The sequence below is a fragment of the Dryobates pubescens genome, chromosome 10 (assembly GCF_014839835.1).
Source record: "Dryobates pubescens isolate bDryPub1 chromosome 10, bDryPub1.pri, whole genome shotgun sequence".
In the NCBI taxonomy this organism is placed as follows: Eukaryota; Metazoa; Chordata; class Aves; order Piciformes; family Picidae; genus Dryobates; species Dryobates pubescens.
In genome coordinates this window covers 33,857,866-33,875,560 of record NC_071621.1, presented here as the reverse complement: position 1 = coordinate 33,875,560, position 17,695 = coordinate 33,857,866, and the positions used below count along the sequence as shown (strand labels likewise).

Below are 17,695 nucleotides of genomic sequence, written 5' to 3'. Positions count from 1 at the left end.
ATACATACTTTTATCAGATCCCTCCCTCAGTCTTCTCCTCTCCAGCCTAAGAAGCCCCAGAACATCAGCTCACTTCAGCAAACAGGTGGGAGAACTAAATTACATGGATGCTGCTTTTCCTTAACAGACAAAAAAGCATCAATCACACAATGAATCCAGGGCATTATCCAAAAATCACTGATTTATTGCCACTGATACAGATTGAAATAGTTACCATTCAGCTAAACCACTGCCTGTGTTCATGTCCTTGGTTATTAGTTACTTCACCATACACTGGGTAGAATCTCCCTCCCCAGCTTCTGCTGCCTTCCGGCGGATCCTGAAGTACTCACTTTGCATGCTGGCATCTCACAGCAACAAGGATTTTGAGTGAACTCTAGAGTGTTTTAATGAAACAAAAAAAGAATTACTCCACAATGTTGGCTCTCACAATAAATCACTGCTGCTGCTGCTTCTTCTTCTTTATTTTTCCCCAAAATAATCGGAAGTTTCCGTCAAAGACTTCTCTCTTTTGCTCAAAAAATAAATATATCCTTTCTGAATCCAAAGCACTTCATAGGACATTAAGTACAAAGAAAGGAATGGACTTCTTTGGAAGTTTTGAAATAGACATAGAAGAGCTCTTACAGAATACAGAATGGAGAATTAACCAGGTTGGAAAAGACCTTCGAGAGCGTTGAGTCCAATAATCCCCCAACACCATCTCACCAACTAAACCATGGCACCAAGAGCCCCATCCACTCTCTTCCTTAACACTTCCACTGATGGTGACTCCACCACCTCCCCAGGCAGCACATTCCAATGGCCAATCTCTCTTCTCTGTGAAGAACTTCTTCCTAACACCCAGCCTAAACCTCCCCTGGTGCAGCTTGAGACTGTGTCCTCTTGTTCTGGTGCTGGTTGCCTGGGAGAAGAGACCAACCCCCACCTGGCTACAACCTCCCTTCAGGTAGTTGCAGAGAGCAAGAAGGTCTCCCCTGAGCCTCCTCTTCTCCAGGCTAAGCAAACCCAGCTCCCTCAGCCTCTCCTCACAGGGCTGTGCTCCAAACCCCTCCCCAGCTTTGTTGCCCTTCTCTGGACACATTCCAGCAACTCAACATCTTTCCTAAGCTGAGGGGCCCAGAACTGGCCACAGTGCTCCCGCTCCTGGGAGCAACAGCATCTGTGGCAGTGAGAAAAGCTGGAAGCTGGGGTTTCACATTTATTATTATTCTTTCTTTAAACAACCTCATAGCAGAACACCATTTCCTCTGACAACAGAGAGCTTCAAACAGACTTAAGGGAAATAAACCTCTGGTTCAGAAGTCTGAAAGGCACCAGAAGCGCACCGCGAGCCGTGCTGGCACAGCCACCAATGCGCTTTACGTTACATTCCTAGAGACAGCCTGCGGGACCTTAACCAAGAGGACAGACCGAGAAGGCCAGCGAGTTCCTTTGTGAAACACTGAAAGAGTGGCAGAGCAGAGTTCCTTTTGGCTCTTGGTACAACTCTCAACACCCCCAAAGCCAGAGAGTCTGGGAAGCTGCATCATTCGGTGGTATTTGGGCGAGTCGCTACGTAAACAAATAGGACAATCAGCAGTACTACAACAGCCAGCGTGGGAAGCACCACGGTGGTGATCTGCTGCCGGGCCTCTTGCATCGCCTGTTTCCTCTCCTTTTTGTCTTTGGAGGTTTCTTTTTTGGGTTTGCCTCGTAGCTGCCTCATGCTCCTCCCAGGATCTTTTGTTCGCCGGAGCAGGCAAGCGAAGGGAGCTGGACGGCAGCAAGTAGTCCAAGGTGCTTCGAAAGGAAGGGCTGGAGAATTCCTTCTCCTGCAAGGGGCTGGCTCTGCAGGAAACTGCAAGAGAAGGGGAAAAAAAACAGTGCTTTTGATCAAGATCTACACATATCCCAGCTGTGTTCCAGTTATGAGCTCAGCTCTTCGGGAACACTTTCCCCATGAAAGCTACAGTTCACAGAATGATAGAATGGTCTGGGTTGGAAGGGCCACACTGAAGGTCATCTACTCCAAACCCCTCTGCACTAAGCAGGGGCATCCTCGACCAGATCAGGATGAGCTTCACCTTGAATATCTCCATGGATGTGGCCTCAACTACATCCCTGGGCAACCTGTTCCAGTGTCCCAGCACCCCCATGGTAATGAACTTGTTCCTAACACCCAATCTAAATCTGCTCTTCTCTAGTTTGAAGCCATTGCCACTTGTCCTATCACTGCAGGCCTTTGTAAACAGTTTCTCTCCATCCTTCTTGTAGGCCCCCTTCAGGTATTGGAAGGTCACTATTTAAGACTCTGGGGAGACCTCTTTTCTCTTCACCACGGGGTGCATTTGTCCAGGAGCACTCGACATGCATTTTAAGCCAGCAACCAAGCACACAGCACCATACATTTGATTCACTGAGGCAAACAAGATAACATCACTAAAGACTTAAAAGAGAGTAATATGAATTAGTCTTGCAGCAACACAAAGTGCCAGCTGCCTCCTCTTGTCACAGCAGCAGGCTCCCAACTGAAGGTCTGGGGCTCCCCATAACACCTGCAGAATAGGGACAGGCAAGCAGGCAGCCTGCTGCAAACAGCAGCATGAAGAGTTGTTCATCCACCCCAGCTATTCATCACAATAAAGGGTATTCTAGCATAAAGATATATGGGCAAAGAGCTGCTGCACTTCTGCTCCTGGTTCTGCTGCCACAGAACAAAGTCTAAATCCTAAGATGGCTCGGTGCTGTCACTCCTGTTGGAGCTGTCATTTTCATGAGACAAAGATCCTAAGTGGTAAACCTGCTGACAAATCACTGCTGTACACAAGCAGTCATTAATAAGGCAGGTGCTCTGAAGCATCTGCTAGACCCATGCTTAAAAGCAGAAGCATCTATGTAGTGAGATTAACAAAAGCACCACGACAGGGATGGCTCTCTGAAACATGGAGCATCAGTTGGTGCTTGGTATTCCTGCACTCTAAGGAGCTTTGTCCCCAGGCTGCTGACAGCTCTGCAACTCACCGACTGCGTTAGAAGGGAAGATGCCAACTTCCTGGCTATACTGCCCTCTGCCACCTGCCCCATTTCAGCAGAGGCACAGCAGCTGGAGACAGAGCAGGTGTATCTCAACACAGATTTGGAGGGTAACAAGCACTGGTTGAAGTAGGACCTGATGCCTGCCCCTCACTCTCTAACATGCTCAGAATAAAATGTATGTAGAAATTAGTGAGAGAATAGAAGAGATAGAATGTAGTCTAGCTGGACTCTGTAGCCTAGCTGGACTTTGTAGCCTAGCTGGACTCTGTAGCCTAGCTGGACTCTGTAGCCTAGCTGGACTTTGTAGCCTAGCTGGACTCTGTAGCCTAGCTGGACTCTGTAGTCTAGCTGGACTCTGTAGCCTAGCTGGACTCTGTAGTCTAGCTGGACTCTGTAGCCTAGCTGGACTCTGTAGTCTAGCTGGACTTTGTAGCCTGGCTGGACTTCAGCAAGGCCTTCGACACCATCCCCCATTGCAAACTCCTGGCCAAGCTGTCAGCCCCTGGCTTGGACAGCAGCACTCTGCTCTGGGATAGGAACTGGCTGGAGGCTGAGCCCAGAAAGTGATGGTGAATGGTGCCACAGCCAGCTGGCAGCCAGGCACCAGTGGTGTGCCCCAAGGGTCAGTGCTGGGCCCCATCCTGTTCAATATCTTTATTGATGATCTGGATGAGGGGATTGAGTCCATCACCAGTGAATTTGCAGATCACACGAAGGTGGGGGCAGGAGTTGATCTGTTAGAGGGTAGGAGAGCTCTGCAGAGGGACCTTGACAGGCTGGACAGATGGGCAGAGTCCAACATGATGACAGTCCAAGTGCCAGGTGCTGCACTTTGACCACAACAACCCCATGCAGTGCTACAGGCTGGGTCAGAGTGGCTGGAGAGCAGCCAAGCAGAAAGGTTCATGGGGATACTGGTGGATAGTAGGCTGAACATGAGCCAGCAGTGTGCCCAGGTGGACAAGAAGGCCAATGGCATCCTGGCTTGCACCAGGAATAGTGCAGCCAGCAGGAGCAGGGAAGTCATTGTGCCCCTGTACTCAGCACTGCTTAGGCCACACCTTGAGTCCTGTGTCCAGTTCTGGGCCCCTCAGTTTAGGAAAGATGTTGAGATGCTGGAAGGTGTCCAGAGAAGGGCAATGAGGCTGGGGAGAGGGCTGGAGCACAGCCCTGTGAGGAGAGGCTGAGGGAGCTGGGGTTGCTTAGCCTGGAGAAGAGGAGGCTCAAGGGAGACCTTATTGCCATCTACAACTACCTGAAGGGAGGTTGTAGCCAGATGGGGGTTGGTCTCTTCTCCTGGGCAACCAGCACCAGAACAAGAGGACACAGTCTCAAGCTGCACCAGGGGAGGTTTAGGCTGGAAGTGAGGAGAAAGTTCTTCCCAGAAAGAATGGCTGTTGGAATGTGCTGCCCAGGGAGGTGGTGGAGTCACTGTCCCTGAAGGTATTCAAGAGGGGGTTGGACGTGGCATCTGAAGCCATGGTTTAGTTAGTCCTGAGGTGTTGGGTGACAGGTTGGACTTGATGATCTCTGAGGTCTTTTCCAACCTTATTGATTCTATGATCCTGCATTCCATGCACTCACAGCTTTCAGGCAGCTGTCCCTTCTGCTCATGAACTTTGCAAATTGACCCTGCAACCTCTGAGGCAAACACTTGGTTTCAGTTTGGCTAAAGCCCAACAGGGACACTCTGGTGCTTGGAATGGTTTTCAAGAAGCAGCAATTACATTCAAGCCTTGGAAAGAAGAGATGAATGAGGCACTTGGTGCCATGGTTTAGTTGATTAGATGGTGTTGGGTGATAGGTTGGACTGGATGATCTCAAAGGCCTTTTCCAACCTGGTTAACTCTATTCAAACTCTTTCTGTGAGATGCAGCAGTGAGCTTCATTCTGGGAAGGTAAATAGGAGCTAGATGTAGCAACCAGGTGTGATACCCTGTTCCAGCCTCTGAATCAAATGGGATGACTTTGCTTCTAAACTTCTGTAACTGTTTCTACTCAGCAAATCCTCAACTCTCTTACTAATTTGAGCAGAAGGCAGAATACCAAAGATTCTGCCAAGCTACAGGTTCTGGTTTGGTTTTGTTGTTTACCACTTCTCTCTCTTGCATTTCCTCTGGGGCATTCCATCGACATTCCCTCTCCTCTCCTCTGGTCACAAACTTTGTTACCCAACTCTAGAATAAACAGTGTGCAAAATCAAGCTTTATCTTTGCTTGTTGGGATAATTAGACAACCAGATCATTTCAGGCTATGGTGTTTTCATGCTGTTGTCTGTCCCCACTGTCAATGTCCATCAGTGGGGTTTTCTATCTGGATTACTCACAAGCCCCAAGAAGTGATGGGCAGTAAAAAGCCTTTGGGACTTGCTGTGTACCCTGGTAACAAACAGGAGTTGCCACGAAACTAATCTCTTTAACACTAAATGCATGCCTAGCTCTCTGCAGCATCACTTGCAACTCAGACACTAAAAACATTCAGGATGTGTTTTTCCCAAGTCTCTTTTGAATGAATATTTCATTCTGAAGCGAAATTACACCCAGTTAATTACATACACTAGCTAACATCTGACGGCTTAGAACGAAAGCCTTCCTGCAAATGTCAGCACCACTTCAACTGCAAGCTGATGGTCTCCAGTTTGAGAATCTGGCAGCTTTCTCCACACACATTTCCAGCAGACTGGGTTACTTGGCTTTGCTGCTGGCAGAGATGGACTTGCACAGGAACTGGCCCACGGTTTTCAGGGAGATGAGCCTTAGGGTTCATCTTCACTGAAGCATAAAATGGAAGCAGAGAATCTCTGCAAGTTGCTGCCAGGCTTCTGTTGGCACTAGGAGCCTGGACATGACTGCCAGCATTAGACAACCAGTATTAAACAGTTGCTGCAAGAAACAGCACAGGAAAGGTCTGGGGTGTTGCACATGCTGCTGTATGCCTGTTGGTATGAAACAACACTGAAATGCTCAGTTGTGGAAGGTGAAATCCTATGGCCCACATTGTACAGGTGCAGTAAGAGAGCCACAGTATCATAGTATCAGTCAGGGTTGGAAGGGACCACAAGGATCATCTAGTTCCAACCCCTCTGCCATGGGCAGGGACACCTCACACTAGATCAGCCTGGCCAGAGCCTCAGCCAGCCTGGGCTTAAACACCTCCAGGGACAGGGCCCCAACCACATCCCTGGACAACCCATTCCAGGGCTTCACCACTCTCATGGTGAAGAACTTCCTCCTCATCTCCAGCCTGAATCTCCCCACCTCCAGCTTCATTCCATTCCCCCTAGTCCTATCACTACCTGAGAGCCTGAGAAGTCCCTCCCCAGCCTTCTTGTAGGCCCCCTTCAGACAGCCACCGCTCTCACTGCCAAACCTCTTACTGGCCACCCATGGACTTCACTGACTGGAAGGCAGGTGACTACTGACAATGATGGAAAGGCACAAACACACCTGAAGCACAGCAAGTCAGTGCCAGGGATGGGATTACAACTTTAGGGTCTCATTCCCTGTGGCATGCACAGCCCACGAGAGCGAACTGTCTCACATTACTGAGCTACATCCTCCCTCAGCCAGTAACCATCCTGCTTGTGCTCTGGGAAGTTTGAACTGAAGAGAGGAAGGAAATAATAGAGCACTGGGATAGGTTCAATAAACAGTCTAGTGAGCACTGCCCACTGAAAACGTGTCAGAGAAAGTCACTGTCAGAAGGGCAATGAGAAAGTGATGTCCCACAGGAACTTCAATCTTGTAGGTCTAACCTTCATGACCAGCTAGCCTCACGCTGCTGAAGAACTGGAAACCTGCCTGGTTGAGCATCTCCTTTCCCTCCCTAGCCTCCCTCAGAAAGCAGAGGGCTCACTGCTGCAGACTGTATGCATCCTCCCATTCCTCTTAACTGCTCGACCTGACCCCAGCATTTGTCAAGGCTGGGAGTGACCAGGCCAGATCAGCTACCACTTTGTACTGGAAAGTCAGCAGCTCCTTCGACTGGGACACGTGTTGGAGCAGCAGCAGAAGGGATTAACAGACCCTAGCAGAAGTGCAACATCCATAGTGCAACAGCCAGAGACTGTAACTTCACCTTCCTTCCATGAATGCTGCAGTTTAAAATTTAACAAGAAAACTGCACCAGGTGAGGAGATTGTTTTGAAGCTGACTACAGCAAAAGCTTTCCCCCAGAGCAGGGGCCTGCTGACTAGACAGAAACCATCTTGACTGCCAGGTCAAGAAACTAAGTTTTGACTTTGGGTATTTGTTTTAAAAACCAATTCACAGACCCTACCTCTTCTCTCTGATACTACAGGACACAGAGGACACAGTCTCAAGCTCTGCCAGGGGAGGTTTAGGCTGGATGTTAGGGAGAAGTTCTTCCCAGAGAGAGAGATTGGCCATTGGAATGTGCTGCCCAGGGAGGTGGTGGAGTCACCATCACTGAAGGTGTTTAGGAAGAGACTGGATGGGGTGCTTGGTGCCATGGTTTAGTTGATGAGATGGTGTTGGGTGATAGGCTGGACTTGATGACCTCAAAGGTGTTTTCCAACCTGGTTAATTCTATTCTACTCTAACAGGCTTTAAGGAACTCCAGCAGGGGCTGTGCAGCACCATTTCCATCCCATGGAGCACAGTTATTAAATTCCATTTTAAAGACTAGATTTAAAATTGTATTTTTTTGAAATGTGCAGTGTTTGACAGGTTCCAAAGGAGCCAAATGCTCTGTGCAATCATTTGTGTGGGTGACAAAGATGGATAGAGCAGAGACTGCTGCCTCCCCAGAGGTTCAACGGAACACTTGAATCCCTAATCGCATCTTCCCTCCCCCCAGATCTCCCCAGCTAACCCACTTCCAGCATCACTGACACAGCCCCATGGTGAAGTGAAACACCCCAGCTGCAGGACAGTTCCTTCTGATACTGGAGCACAGCTCTGTGCAACCACTAACAAGGGGAAATGATAGTCACCTGCCTGAAAAAAGCAGCTTTTCATTTCATAGAATCAACAAGATTGGAAAAGACCTCAGAGATCAGCAAGTCCAACCTGTCACCCAACACCTCAGGACTACTAGACCTTAGCACCAAGTGCCACCTCCAATCCCTTCTTGAACACCTCCAGGGATGGGGACTCCACCACCTCCCTGGGCAGCACATCCCAATGCCTAACAACTCTCTCAGTGAAGAACTTTCTCCTCACCTTGAGCCTAAACCTCCCCTGGTGCAGCTTGAGACTGTGTCCTCTTGTTCTGGTGCTGGTTGCCTGGGAGAAGAGACCAACCCCCACCTGGCTACAACCTCCTTCAGGTAGTTGTAGAGTGCAATAAGGTCTCCCCTGAGCCTCCTCTTCTCCAGGCTAATCAACCCCAGCTCCCTCATCCCCTCCTCACAGGGCTGTGCTCCAGACCTCTCCCCAGCCTTGTTGCCCTTCTCTGGACACATTCAAGTGTCTCAATGTCCTTCTTATATTGAGGGGCCCAGAACTGCACACAGGACTCCAGGGGCACAATGACTTCCCTGCTCCTGCTGGCCACACTATTCCTAATGCAGGCCAGGATGCCATTGGCCTTTTTGGCCACATAAGCACACTGCTGGCTCATGTTCAGCCAGCTGTCAACCAGCACCTCCAGGTCCCTTTCTGTTTGGCTGCTCTCCAGCCACTCTGACCCCAGCCTGTAGCTCTGCATGGGGTTGTTGTGGCCAAAGCGCAGTTTGTACAAGCCATCCTCTCAAGGAAGCAAGAGCAGAAGTCTCTTCTCTCAAGCAACCAGCACCAGAACAAGGGGACACAGTCTCAAGCTGTGCCAGGGGAGGTTTAGGCTGGATGTTAGGAAGAAGTTCTTCCCAGAGAGAGTAATTGGCCATTGGAATGTGCTGCCCAGGGAGGTGGTGGAGTCACCGCCCCTGGAGGTGCTCAAGAGGGGACTGGATGTGGCACTTGGTGCCATGGTCTAGTCATGAGGTCTGTGGTGACAGGTTGGACTCAATGATCTTTGAGGTCTCTTCCAACTTTAGTGATACTGTGAACCTCAATGAGGAAGGACTCTGCAGGAACAGCAACTTTGTCTACAGACATAACCTCATCTGCTGCACTGTCAGATGCTTTGGGCCACCCAGCTTGTTAGCTTTAAACACAAGCTGCACAGCAGAAACCATGCCCAGCTGAAGATAATGCTTGCCATGCTAAATTCGAGCTCCTCTCTTACAGTGATGCTCTCTGCCATGCACTTCAGAGTGTGCTAAAAATGAGGAAAAAGCATCAAGAGAAAAATGTTTGCTCTGTGAAAAATGGATTTCTCACATTACAGCATGAGGCCAGTTCCTTAGGATCAGAAACATTTACCTCAGTCTGTTTGACTGGAGCAAGGAATTATGATCAGCAAATTAACCCCATCCTGTTTGCAAGGGTGAAAGCTGTTAATTATGCACACAACAATACAGAACCATTAAGATGCTGTTTGAAGCTGGTTGAATATTTTGAAGTGAGGGGTGGTGTGGGGTTCTTTCCCCCCCCTTCCCCCCAAATTACAGCCCTAGGTCAGAAGTGACCCATCATTACTGCAACATCACACTTACTGGAAGTGTGCCTTTGAGTCTTGCAACTTACTCAAGAGAATTTGCAACAATGAAAGCCAGCACTGAATGCTGCCAGAAAGTCACAGAGGGAGCAAGGCCACCCAAGCACAAAGCTATTTCCATACTGTTTTCAGATATTCTAAAGACTTGGGTAGAGCAAGCAATCTGGGGTAGCAACAAAAAGCCATGGGTCTCTGCATCTGGGAAGGCATCCTTGAAAGAGGGCTGAGGTGATGGTACGTGGTGGGTTGAAATTGCCCCCCACAAACATTATATTTGCTGGGGGAGGAGAAGCTCACCAGGAGCTCTCAGTGTGCACTTGCAGCCCAGAAAGCCAATCAGAGCCTGGGCTGCAGCAAGAGAAGTGTGGCCAGCAGGTCAAGGGAGGTGATTCTCCCCCTCTGCTCAGCTCTGCTGAGACCCCACCTGGAGTACTGCCTCCAGTTCTGGAGCCCCTATTGCAAGAGGGATATGGAGGTGCTGGAAGGTGTCCAGAGAAGGGCCATGAGGATGAGCAGAGGGCTGGAGATGTCCTATGAGGACAGACTGAAGGAGTTGGGGCTGTTCAGTCTGGAGAAGAGAAGGCTCTGAGGTGACCTAATTGTGGCCTTCCAGTATCTGAAGGGGGCACCAAGAAGGCTGGGGAGGGACTGCTCAGGATCTCAGGTAGTGATAGGACTAGGGGGAATGGAATGAAGCTGGAGGTGGGGACATTCAGGATGGAGGTGAGGAGGAAGTTCTTCCCCATGAGAGTGGTGAAGCCCTGGAATGGGTTGTCCAGGGAGGTGGTTGAGGCCCCATCCCTGGAGATGTTTAAGGCCAGGCTGGCTGAGGCTGTGGCCAGGCTGATCTAGTGTGGGGTGTCCCTGCCCATGGCAGGGGGGTTGAAACTAGATGATCCTTGTGGTCCCTTCCAACCCTGACTGACACTATGATACTATGATTCTATGATATTTGCCAGACCATCTCAGCTGGAAGCAAAGGAAAGCTGCATTTACAAGCAAAACTGCCATCTTCAATGGACTGCAATGAGTATGTAGAAAAATACACAGCATTTACAGTATTTGCAGGTATTTACAGTTCATAAACAGCACAAGGACCTATAAAACAGCACAAGAAGCTATTAGCTTCTCCCTCCTTGCCTCCCCCTTGCCCCCCTGGACAAAAGGGACAAGAGAAAGGAGCAGAGAGATGTTAGGCTTAGCCAAAACAATCCAGCCAAGGTCAAGCAGCAGCAAGTTAGTATCTCTCCTGGGGTGAAGAAGCAAGAAGAGGAGAGAGATTGTTTTGGTACAAATAGTTTCAGTCCCTTACCTCTTCCAGTGGGATTGCTTAGGATTATCCTTATTTCCCTTTTTACACCCAATAGTGATTTATTTACATTTTACTGCTTTATGTTCAAGATCTGGGAAAAAATTTTGAAGGCCTGGCCTAAAACTGCCACATGGCATTTCTGGCACACATGGCACTGCAGTGCAACCCTAGCTGAACACAGAGTACACAACTAAGAGGTTGGAAAAGCCCTGTCATTGGCCATTGGAATGTGCTGCCCAGGGAGGTGGTGGAGTCACCACCCCTGGAGGTGCTCAAGAGGGGACTGGACGTGGCACTCGGTGCCATGGTTTAGTCATGGGGTCTGTGGTGACAGGTTGGACTTGATGATCTTTGAGGTCTCTTCCAATCTTGGTGATTCTGTGATTAAGTCCAACCTATCACCCAACACCATCTAATCAACTAAACCATGGCACCAAGCACCCCATCCAGTCTCCTCCTAAACACCTCCAGTGATGGTGACTCCACCACCTCCCAGGGCAGCACATCCCAATGGCCAATCACTCCTCCTGGGAAGAATTTCTTCCTAACATCCAGCCTAAACTGCCTCTGGTGCAGCTTGAGACTGTGTCCTCTTGTTCTGGTGCTGGTTGCCTGGGAGAAGAGACCAACCCCCAACCTGGCTACAACCTCCCTTCAGGTAGTTGTAGACAGCAAGAAGGTCTCCCCTGAGCGTCCTCTTCTCCAGGCTAAGCAACCCCAGCTCCCTCAGCCTCTCCTCACAGGGCTGTGCTCCAGACCTCTCCCCAGCCTCATTGCCCTTCTCTGGACACATTCAAGTGTCTCAATGTCCTTCTTAAACTGAGGGGCCCAGAACTGGACACAGGACTCAAGGTGTGGCCTAACCAGTGCTGAGTCCAGGGGCACAATGACTTCCCTGCTCCTGCTGGCCACACTGTTCCTGATACAGGCCGGGATGCCATTGGCCTTCTTGTCCACCTGGGCACACTGCTGGCTCATGTTCAGCCCTGCCCAGAATGCAGTAAAGGACCAGGACAGAATCCAATTTAAAAGAAAAAAATAAAAATAGAGGCAAATCCTTCTGCTCCATGAACAGGTGAAAAAATAATCTGTATTCATCTCTGTAGACAGGGAACCAGCACTGAGGCAACTGCTGCAGCAGGGAGTCCAAGGAAGAAATATGATTAATGTTTACTGAAAACAGAAGAAAAACAAAACATGGAATTTCTGTCACTGCATGACTTCAATTCCTAGAGGAGGCTGTAAAGGAAGAGCTTGCCATTTTCCATCTATACAGCTACTGATGATCTTGTGCATAAACGCAGTAAGCCACAGCACCTAGCGTATGACTTGACATTATGTGTTTGCTCAGCTGTTTCCTTAAGAAGCAATTTTCTCAGCTGTTCCTGACAAGACTCCTTTGGATACAAAACATTTGTATTTCCAGTGTATTTACAGATTCAGTCAGCTTCTAAACAACAGAGCTAAACAAAGGAAGAAAAATGAAAGAGCCACTGGTGTCAGAGCTCCTCAAATTCCACGTGCTGCTCTCTCAGACCACCCCAAGCACTGGGCATCTGAAAGAAAGCACAGCAACAGGGAGCCGGTGTGGAAACAGCATTTCTGCTCCCCAGCACAGCTGCATCAGCATCACAAACCCACCAAGACCTGCACTGTCACTGCTGACTCTAGAGGGTAGGAACACTCACGCTCTTGAGCTGCTGATGACCTGAATGGGAAACACTCTTCCTACCACCCAGCACGTGGGCCGCTTTTTCCTTCTCCCATTCACACTACCAGGTTTGCCACACAGCAGCACTGTGAACCTGTTTGAAACAGATCCCCCCCACACACAGCAGGCAGGACACCAAAGCCTGATGTTAACAGTTTTGTAAAGCCAACAGGAGAGCTGAGGGTCTGCCACTGCTTCTCATCATAATTCTACTGGTCATTACAACTGGCACTGAGCATTCAGTCCAGGATACAGCTTGGCAGGCAAAAAAATATAAGCCATGCTCGCAGCAACAACAGATTGTTAATAGCATAAAAACCACAAAGTCAAGGGATGAGCCAGGGGCAGCAGGGGTGTGTGGGGGGGTGTGCACCAGAAAGGGGAATGATAGTGAATGACTGATGGTAGAGAAAAGCTGAAAGAACTCCGAGGATAGCAATGCAGCCTCTAGAAACAACGCATGAGCTTCCCCACCGCAAGATGATCTCCGCGTGCTGGACTCCAACTATTTGTGAAACACTTTGTTTCTTCAGAAGGCACACAGGGAAACCCTCCCTCTGCTCCCTCTGCCACAGCAGGAAGCAAGATGGATGTGAACCTGGACTGCTGAAACCCTCCCGAGGGTCCTGCAGGGGGAACGCTGCCGGAACCGCAGCGGCAGTGACACTTAGCATGTTATTTTATTAAGTAACTTGGAGGTATTCACAGCTTCAAAGCAAGCTGGATGCAGTGCCACAGCAAGCTGAAGGAGGGCTTCAGGCCTCAATCTCAGCCCCTTCAGGGAGTGTCTGAAGTTCTGGTTTTTCAAGCTTTTCTTGGCACGGATGGTTTTCCAGTAGGAGGCTGTGGAAAGGCTGCTGGCTCGGTGCCTGTCTTTCCTTGCTCGTACATGTGCCAAGGGAGGACTCCGTGACGCTGGAGAGTAACTAAATCACACAGAAATCAACCCCACTGCAGCCACTGCAGTGGGTGCCTGTGTTTCTCCCCTTGCTTTCCAAGTGGGGCAGGTGTTTCAGAGTTTCTGCAGTGCTGCTGTTTGGCAGATGTCATTCCCACCTCTGCTGCCCTCTGCACGCTCTCGTTTGGGCCCAGGAATCAAGTTATCAATGACTAACATGAAAACCTCCAGCTGGCATCAGAAGAGCACCACAGGCTTAGGCACCTTTACCAAATTCCTCTCAAATGACATAAATACTCTCAGCATCAGTGTGACAACAATGCAATCAGGACACCTTTTCTGGGGGGGGGGGGGGGGGGGGAAGGGAGATAAGAACTGAGCCTTGCGACACAGGATGGGTGGGGAGGGTTTTTTCTTCCCATCAATGCTCTCATTACAAATCTCATTCTGTTTACTCCCCAGCTCAAACCTGAAGGCTTCCTCCATTTCACCAAACAATCCCACACCATCCCAGAGCAGCAGGCTTTCCTGCCATGATTGATAGGCTCTGTTTGCAATGATTTAGGCAAGCACATAATTACATACAGCTGGATTAGGCTGATCAAATCCCTGCCAGTGTCTGTCAATACACGTATAATAAGACAGTGTGACATTAATGTAAACTAATTTAAATGCAGAAAGTTTAATTAAGACTTAATAAAATTACACAGACAGAAAGAAAAAAAGAAGTTTTGCAGGTCTAACCAAGGGGAGTTTCCCAGCAAAGCCACCCTCTAAACAGAAGCCTGTTTTGCCTCATGAGTTCTGCACCACTGGTTCTTGCACCACCTATTTACGCACTCCTGTTTACAGTCCTGCTGCCAGGACTTCCCACCAGCTCAAAAACTCGGAAGCAAAGGCAAATGACAGCACTGTATGACACAAAATCCATTACAAGCAAGCCCAGGGAGTCAGAGAAGGATGCCTCAGTTCTGCAAACAGCTATTGATCAGCACCACAGTTCAACCACCATAAAGCACAAGCAACCTTTTAAAAGTCCTTACCAAGACCAAGCTGTTCCATCCCCCCCAGGTACAGTATTCATATTCCCCTTTCTCATTTAATCCTGTACAACCTCCCTTTTCACTCACAGTGCTCTCAGAGTTACCAAAGAGACAACTGTCCATTAATCCAACTAAGCTTAGTGCAGCTTCATTCCCTGTTGAACAGGTCCAGCCTTTTCACAGTATCACTAAGGTTGGAAGAGACCCCAAGGATCATCAAGTCCAACCTGTCTTGATAGACCTCACAACAAGACCACGGCACCAAGTGCCAGGTCCAATCTCCTCTTGAACACCTCCAGGGATGGTGGCTCCACCACCTCCCTGGGCAGCACATTCCAATGACAAACGACTCGCTCGGTGAAGAACTTTCTCCTCACTTCGAGTCTAAACTTCCCCTGGTGCAGCTTGAGACTGTGTCCTCTTGATCTGATGCTGGTTGCCTGGGAGAAGAGACCAACCCCTTCCTGGCTACAACCACCTTTCAGGTAGTTGTAGAGGGCAATGAGGTCACCCCTTTTCAAGGGGTACTCATGCTCCAGCACTGCCTAAGTTGTCTTTCCCATATAACTCCTAAGTGTATGGCTGCAACTGAATTCTTAACCACAAGTAGAACACATTAAATGGTGCCATGGTTTAGTCATGGGGTCTGTGGTGGCAGGCTGGACTTGATGATCTTTGAGGTCTCTTCCAACCTGGCTGATTCTGTGATTCTGTGAAATATGATGTATGGCACACAAGCCACTTTAGGTTGTGTAAGCCCACAGGTGCAGTGCCAGGGAGATTTGATCGTGGATGGCAGTCCTGTGGTCCGCATGTGCTCCCTCTCTCCCTTTGCTCTGTGACAATGCTCTCTCCCTGTTCTGCATGTGTACAGCTGTTATCACCATTTCTATCCCAGACTCCTTCACTGGTTTTATGCCAGGCATTTTCCAAGAGTAACTGAGAGGAGAAGGGCACAGGAGAGGCAGACACTGTGCCACTGCAGCCCTCCTCTCCACCAGCAAGTGTGCTTGTGCTTCACGACATTAAGTAGGATCTTGGTTCTCATGCGATTCACTGCTCCCCAAAGTGCTGATTTCCCCATGCCATGTTTTCCTAGCATGCTCCCTGCCAAATTAAATCAAGCTGAGTATCTCATTAAAGAAAAAAAAAACAACCTGCAGATTTTGATTCATTTTTCATAGCTCCTCTGCCAGTTCAGTAGTGTCTCTGCTGCTCCGATCTGGTTTACTTGTTGATTTGTTAGCTGCTCTGATCAGCCACCTCGCTGTGGAGGCCCAACAGTGCCCCATGAATTTCAGACAATGCTGAATGACACACAGGACCCTCACCAGAGCCTTATCCAAGTAGGCAGAAAACACTCTGAATGAATGTCTTTCTCAAATGGAAGCATTTCCTGCAGAACTGGGGGAAAAGGGAAAGAAAAACTTTTAAGTGGTGGAAAAGATTACAGTGCAGTCTCCTGGAAAACACATTAAAATCCAATCCTGTATCGAAACTGACCCAAAAGAATAAGAAACCAGCTTTCTCCAGTTCAATCATGTCCCTTCAAAGCTCCTGGCCCATCTCTCCATGGTAGAGACAAATTGGCTAGATAACATTTTTAACAAGTCTATCACTTATTCTAGTTTGTGTGCTGTTTCCTTTGGCAGCCTAACTATTTACCTTACCCTTCTAATCCAGAGCCTCTGGTGACTGGGTTTTTTATTCCCCTTCTGTTCCACTGCAATTCTTCAAAGCAGTATAAAAGCAAATTTAATAAGCATCTCAATTTGTATTGCTTTCTATTTAGAATCCTGCAAGCACCTGCTGCTGCTGAGATCTAAGGAGGAATCTGTCTTACTTTGGAAAGATTAACTCAGATTAATCTTAATAGCTTCATATTTTAGAGTAATTCCAAGAAACACTGCTCCAAGCTGTTGGGTGGGGGGGTTGGCTGGTGGAATTATCTTCAGTGGAATTCACAGAATCAATAAGGTTGGAAAAGACCTCAGAGATCATCAAGTCCAACCCATCACCCAACACCTCATGGCTAACTAAACCATGGCTTCAAGTGCCATGTCCTGTCCCCTCCTGAACACCTCCGGGGATGGTGACTCCACCACCTCCCCAGGCAGCACATTCCAATGGCCAATCTCTCTTGCTGGGAAGAACTTCCTCACATCCAGCCTGAACCTCCCCTGATGCAGCTTGAGACTGTGTCCTCTTGTTCTGGTGCTGGTTGCCTGGGAGAAGAGACCAACCCCCACCTGGCTACAACCTCCCTTCAGGTAGTTGTAGAGAGCAAGAAGGTCTCCCCTGAGCCTCCTCTTCTCCAGGCTAAGCAACCCCAGCTCCCTCAGCCTCTCCTCACAGGACTTGTGCCCCAAACCCCTCCCCAGCTTCGTTGCCCTTCTCTGGACACGTTCAGGTGTTGTTTGGTTGGGTTTCTTTTTGGTCTTTAGACTTGGGGGGGTTTTTTGGTTGGTTTTGTGGTGCAGTTGTTTCTGTCCCTGCCCCCCCATTTTCATTAAAATGCTCAAAAAAATACTATTCCTTTTGATTCACCACCAGCCACAGCCAAGAGTGTGCCTTCTGGTGTATTCAGGGGATCACTCTTGTCAATGCCATGGCAGGTGTTTAAAAATCAAACCACTTCATGTTTTGCCCTGAACCTCTCTAACAGTGGAAGTTAGGTGAGTGCTGGGGCCCACAGGCAGTGTGGGAACTGTGGGTGTGCAGGAAACGGGTGTTTAAAGGTGCCATGACTCAGCAGACACAGGGTTTGGCTCACATTATTTGACATTCTCTCAAAACATGGAGGTATTAGTTTTTAATCTTATCCAAGTGCCTGTGAACAGCAGTGACAGCTCAGGCTGCACAGCAGAGAACTTAAGTCCTATGCCTGACCTTTCAGAGGGGCTGAGGAATCATGTCCTTAGGCATCTCTTCAGAGCCTGACTTCCCCAGCTTACAGACAGAATATTAATGGCTGTACCCTGGGCTGTGGATAGCCTGGTATCTACAGCACCAAGTGCCCTTGCAGCTATTTCATTTAACAAGTCCACAGGCAGGAAGTTTTATGCAGGGGAAGAAAATCTTTAAAATGTGATGCAGTCCAAGTAGGTGAGTGAGGAAACAAAGCCCAGACAGAAAGAGCAGAAAAGCCTCCT

At 48.9% G+C, this 17,695-nt stretch overlaps 1 protein-coding gene across 1 annotated transcript in view; it reads right to left on the bottom strand.

Moving 5' to 3' along the window:
* Positions 1–1,528: 1,528 nt before the first annotated feature.
* Positions 1,529–17,695, bottom strand: part of SMCO4 (single-pass membrane protein with coiled-coil domains 4) — a 59,013-nt gene continuing 42,846 nt past the window's right edge. The window contains exon 5 of the mRNA XM_054164521.1: positions 1,529–1,840. Coding sequence (XP_054020496.1) covers positions 1,529–1,840 — 312 coding nt within the window. The remainder of the gene's footprint in view (positions 1,841–17,695) is intronic.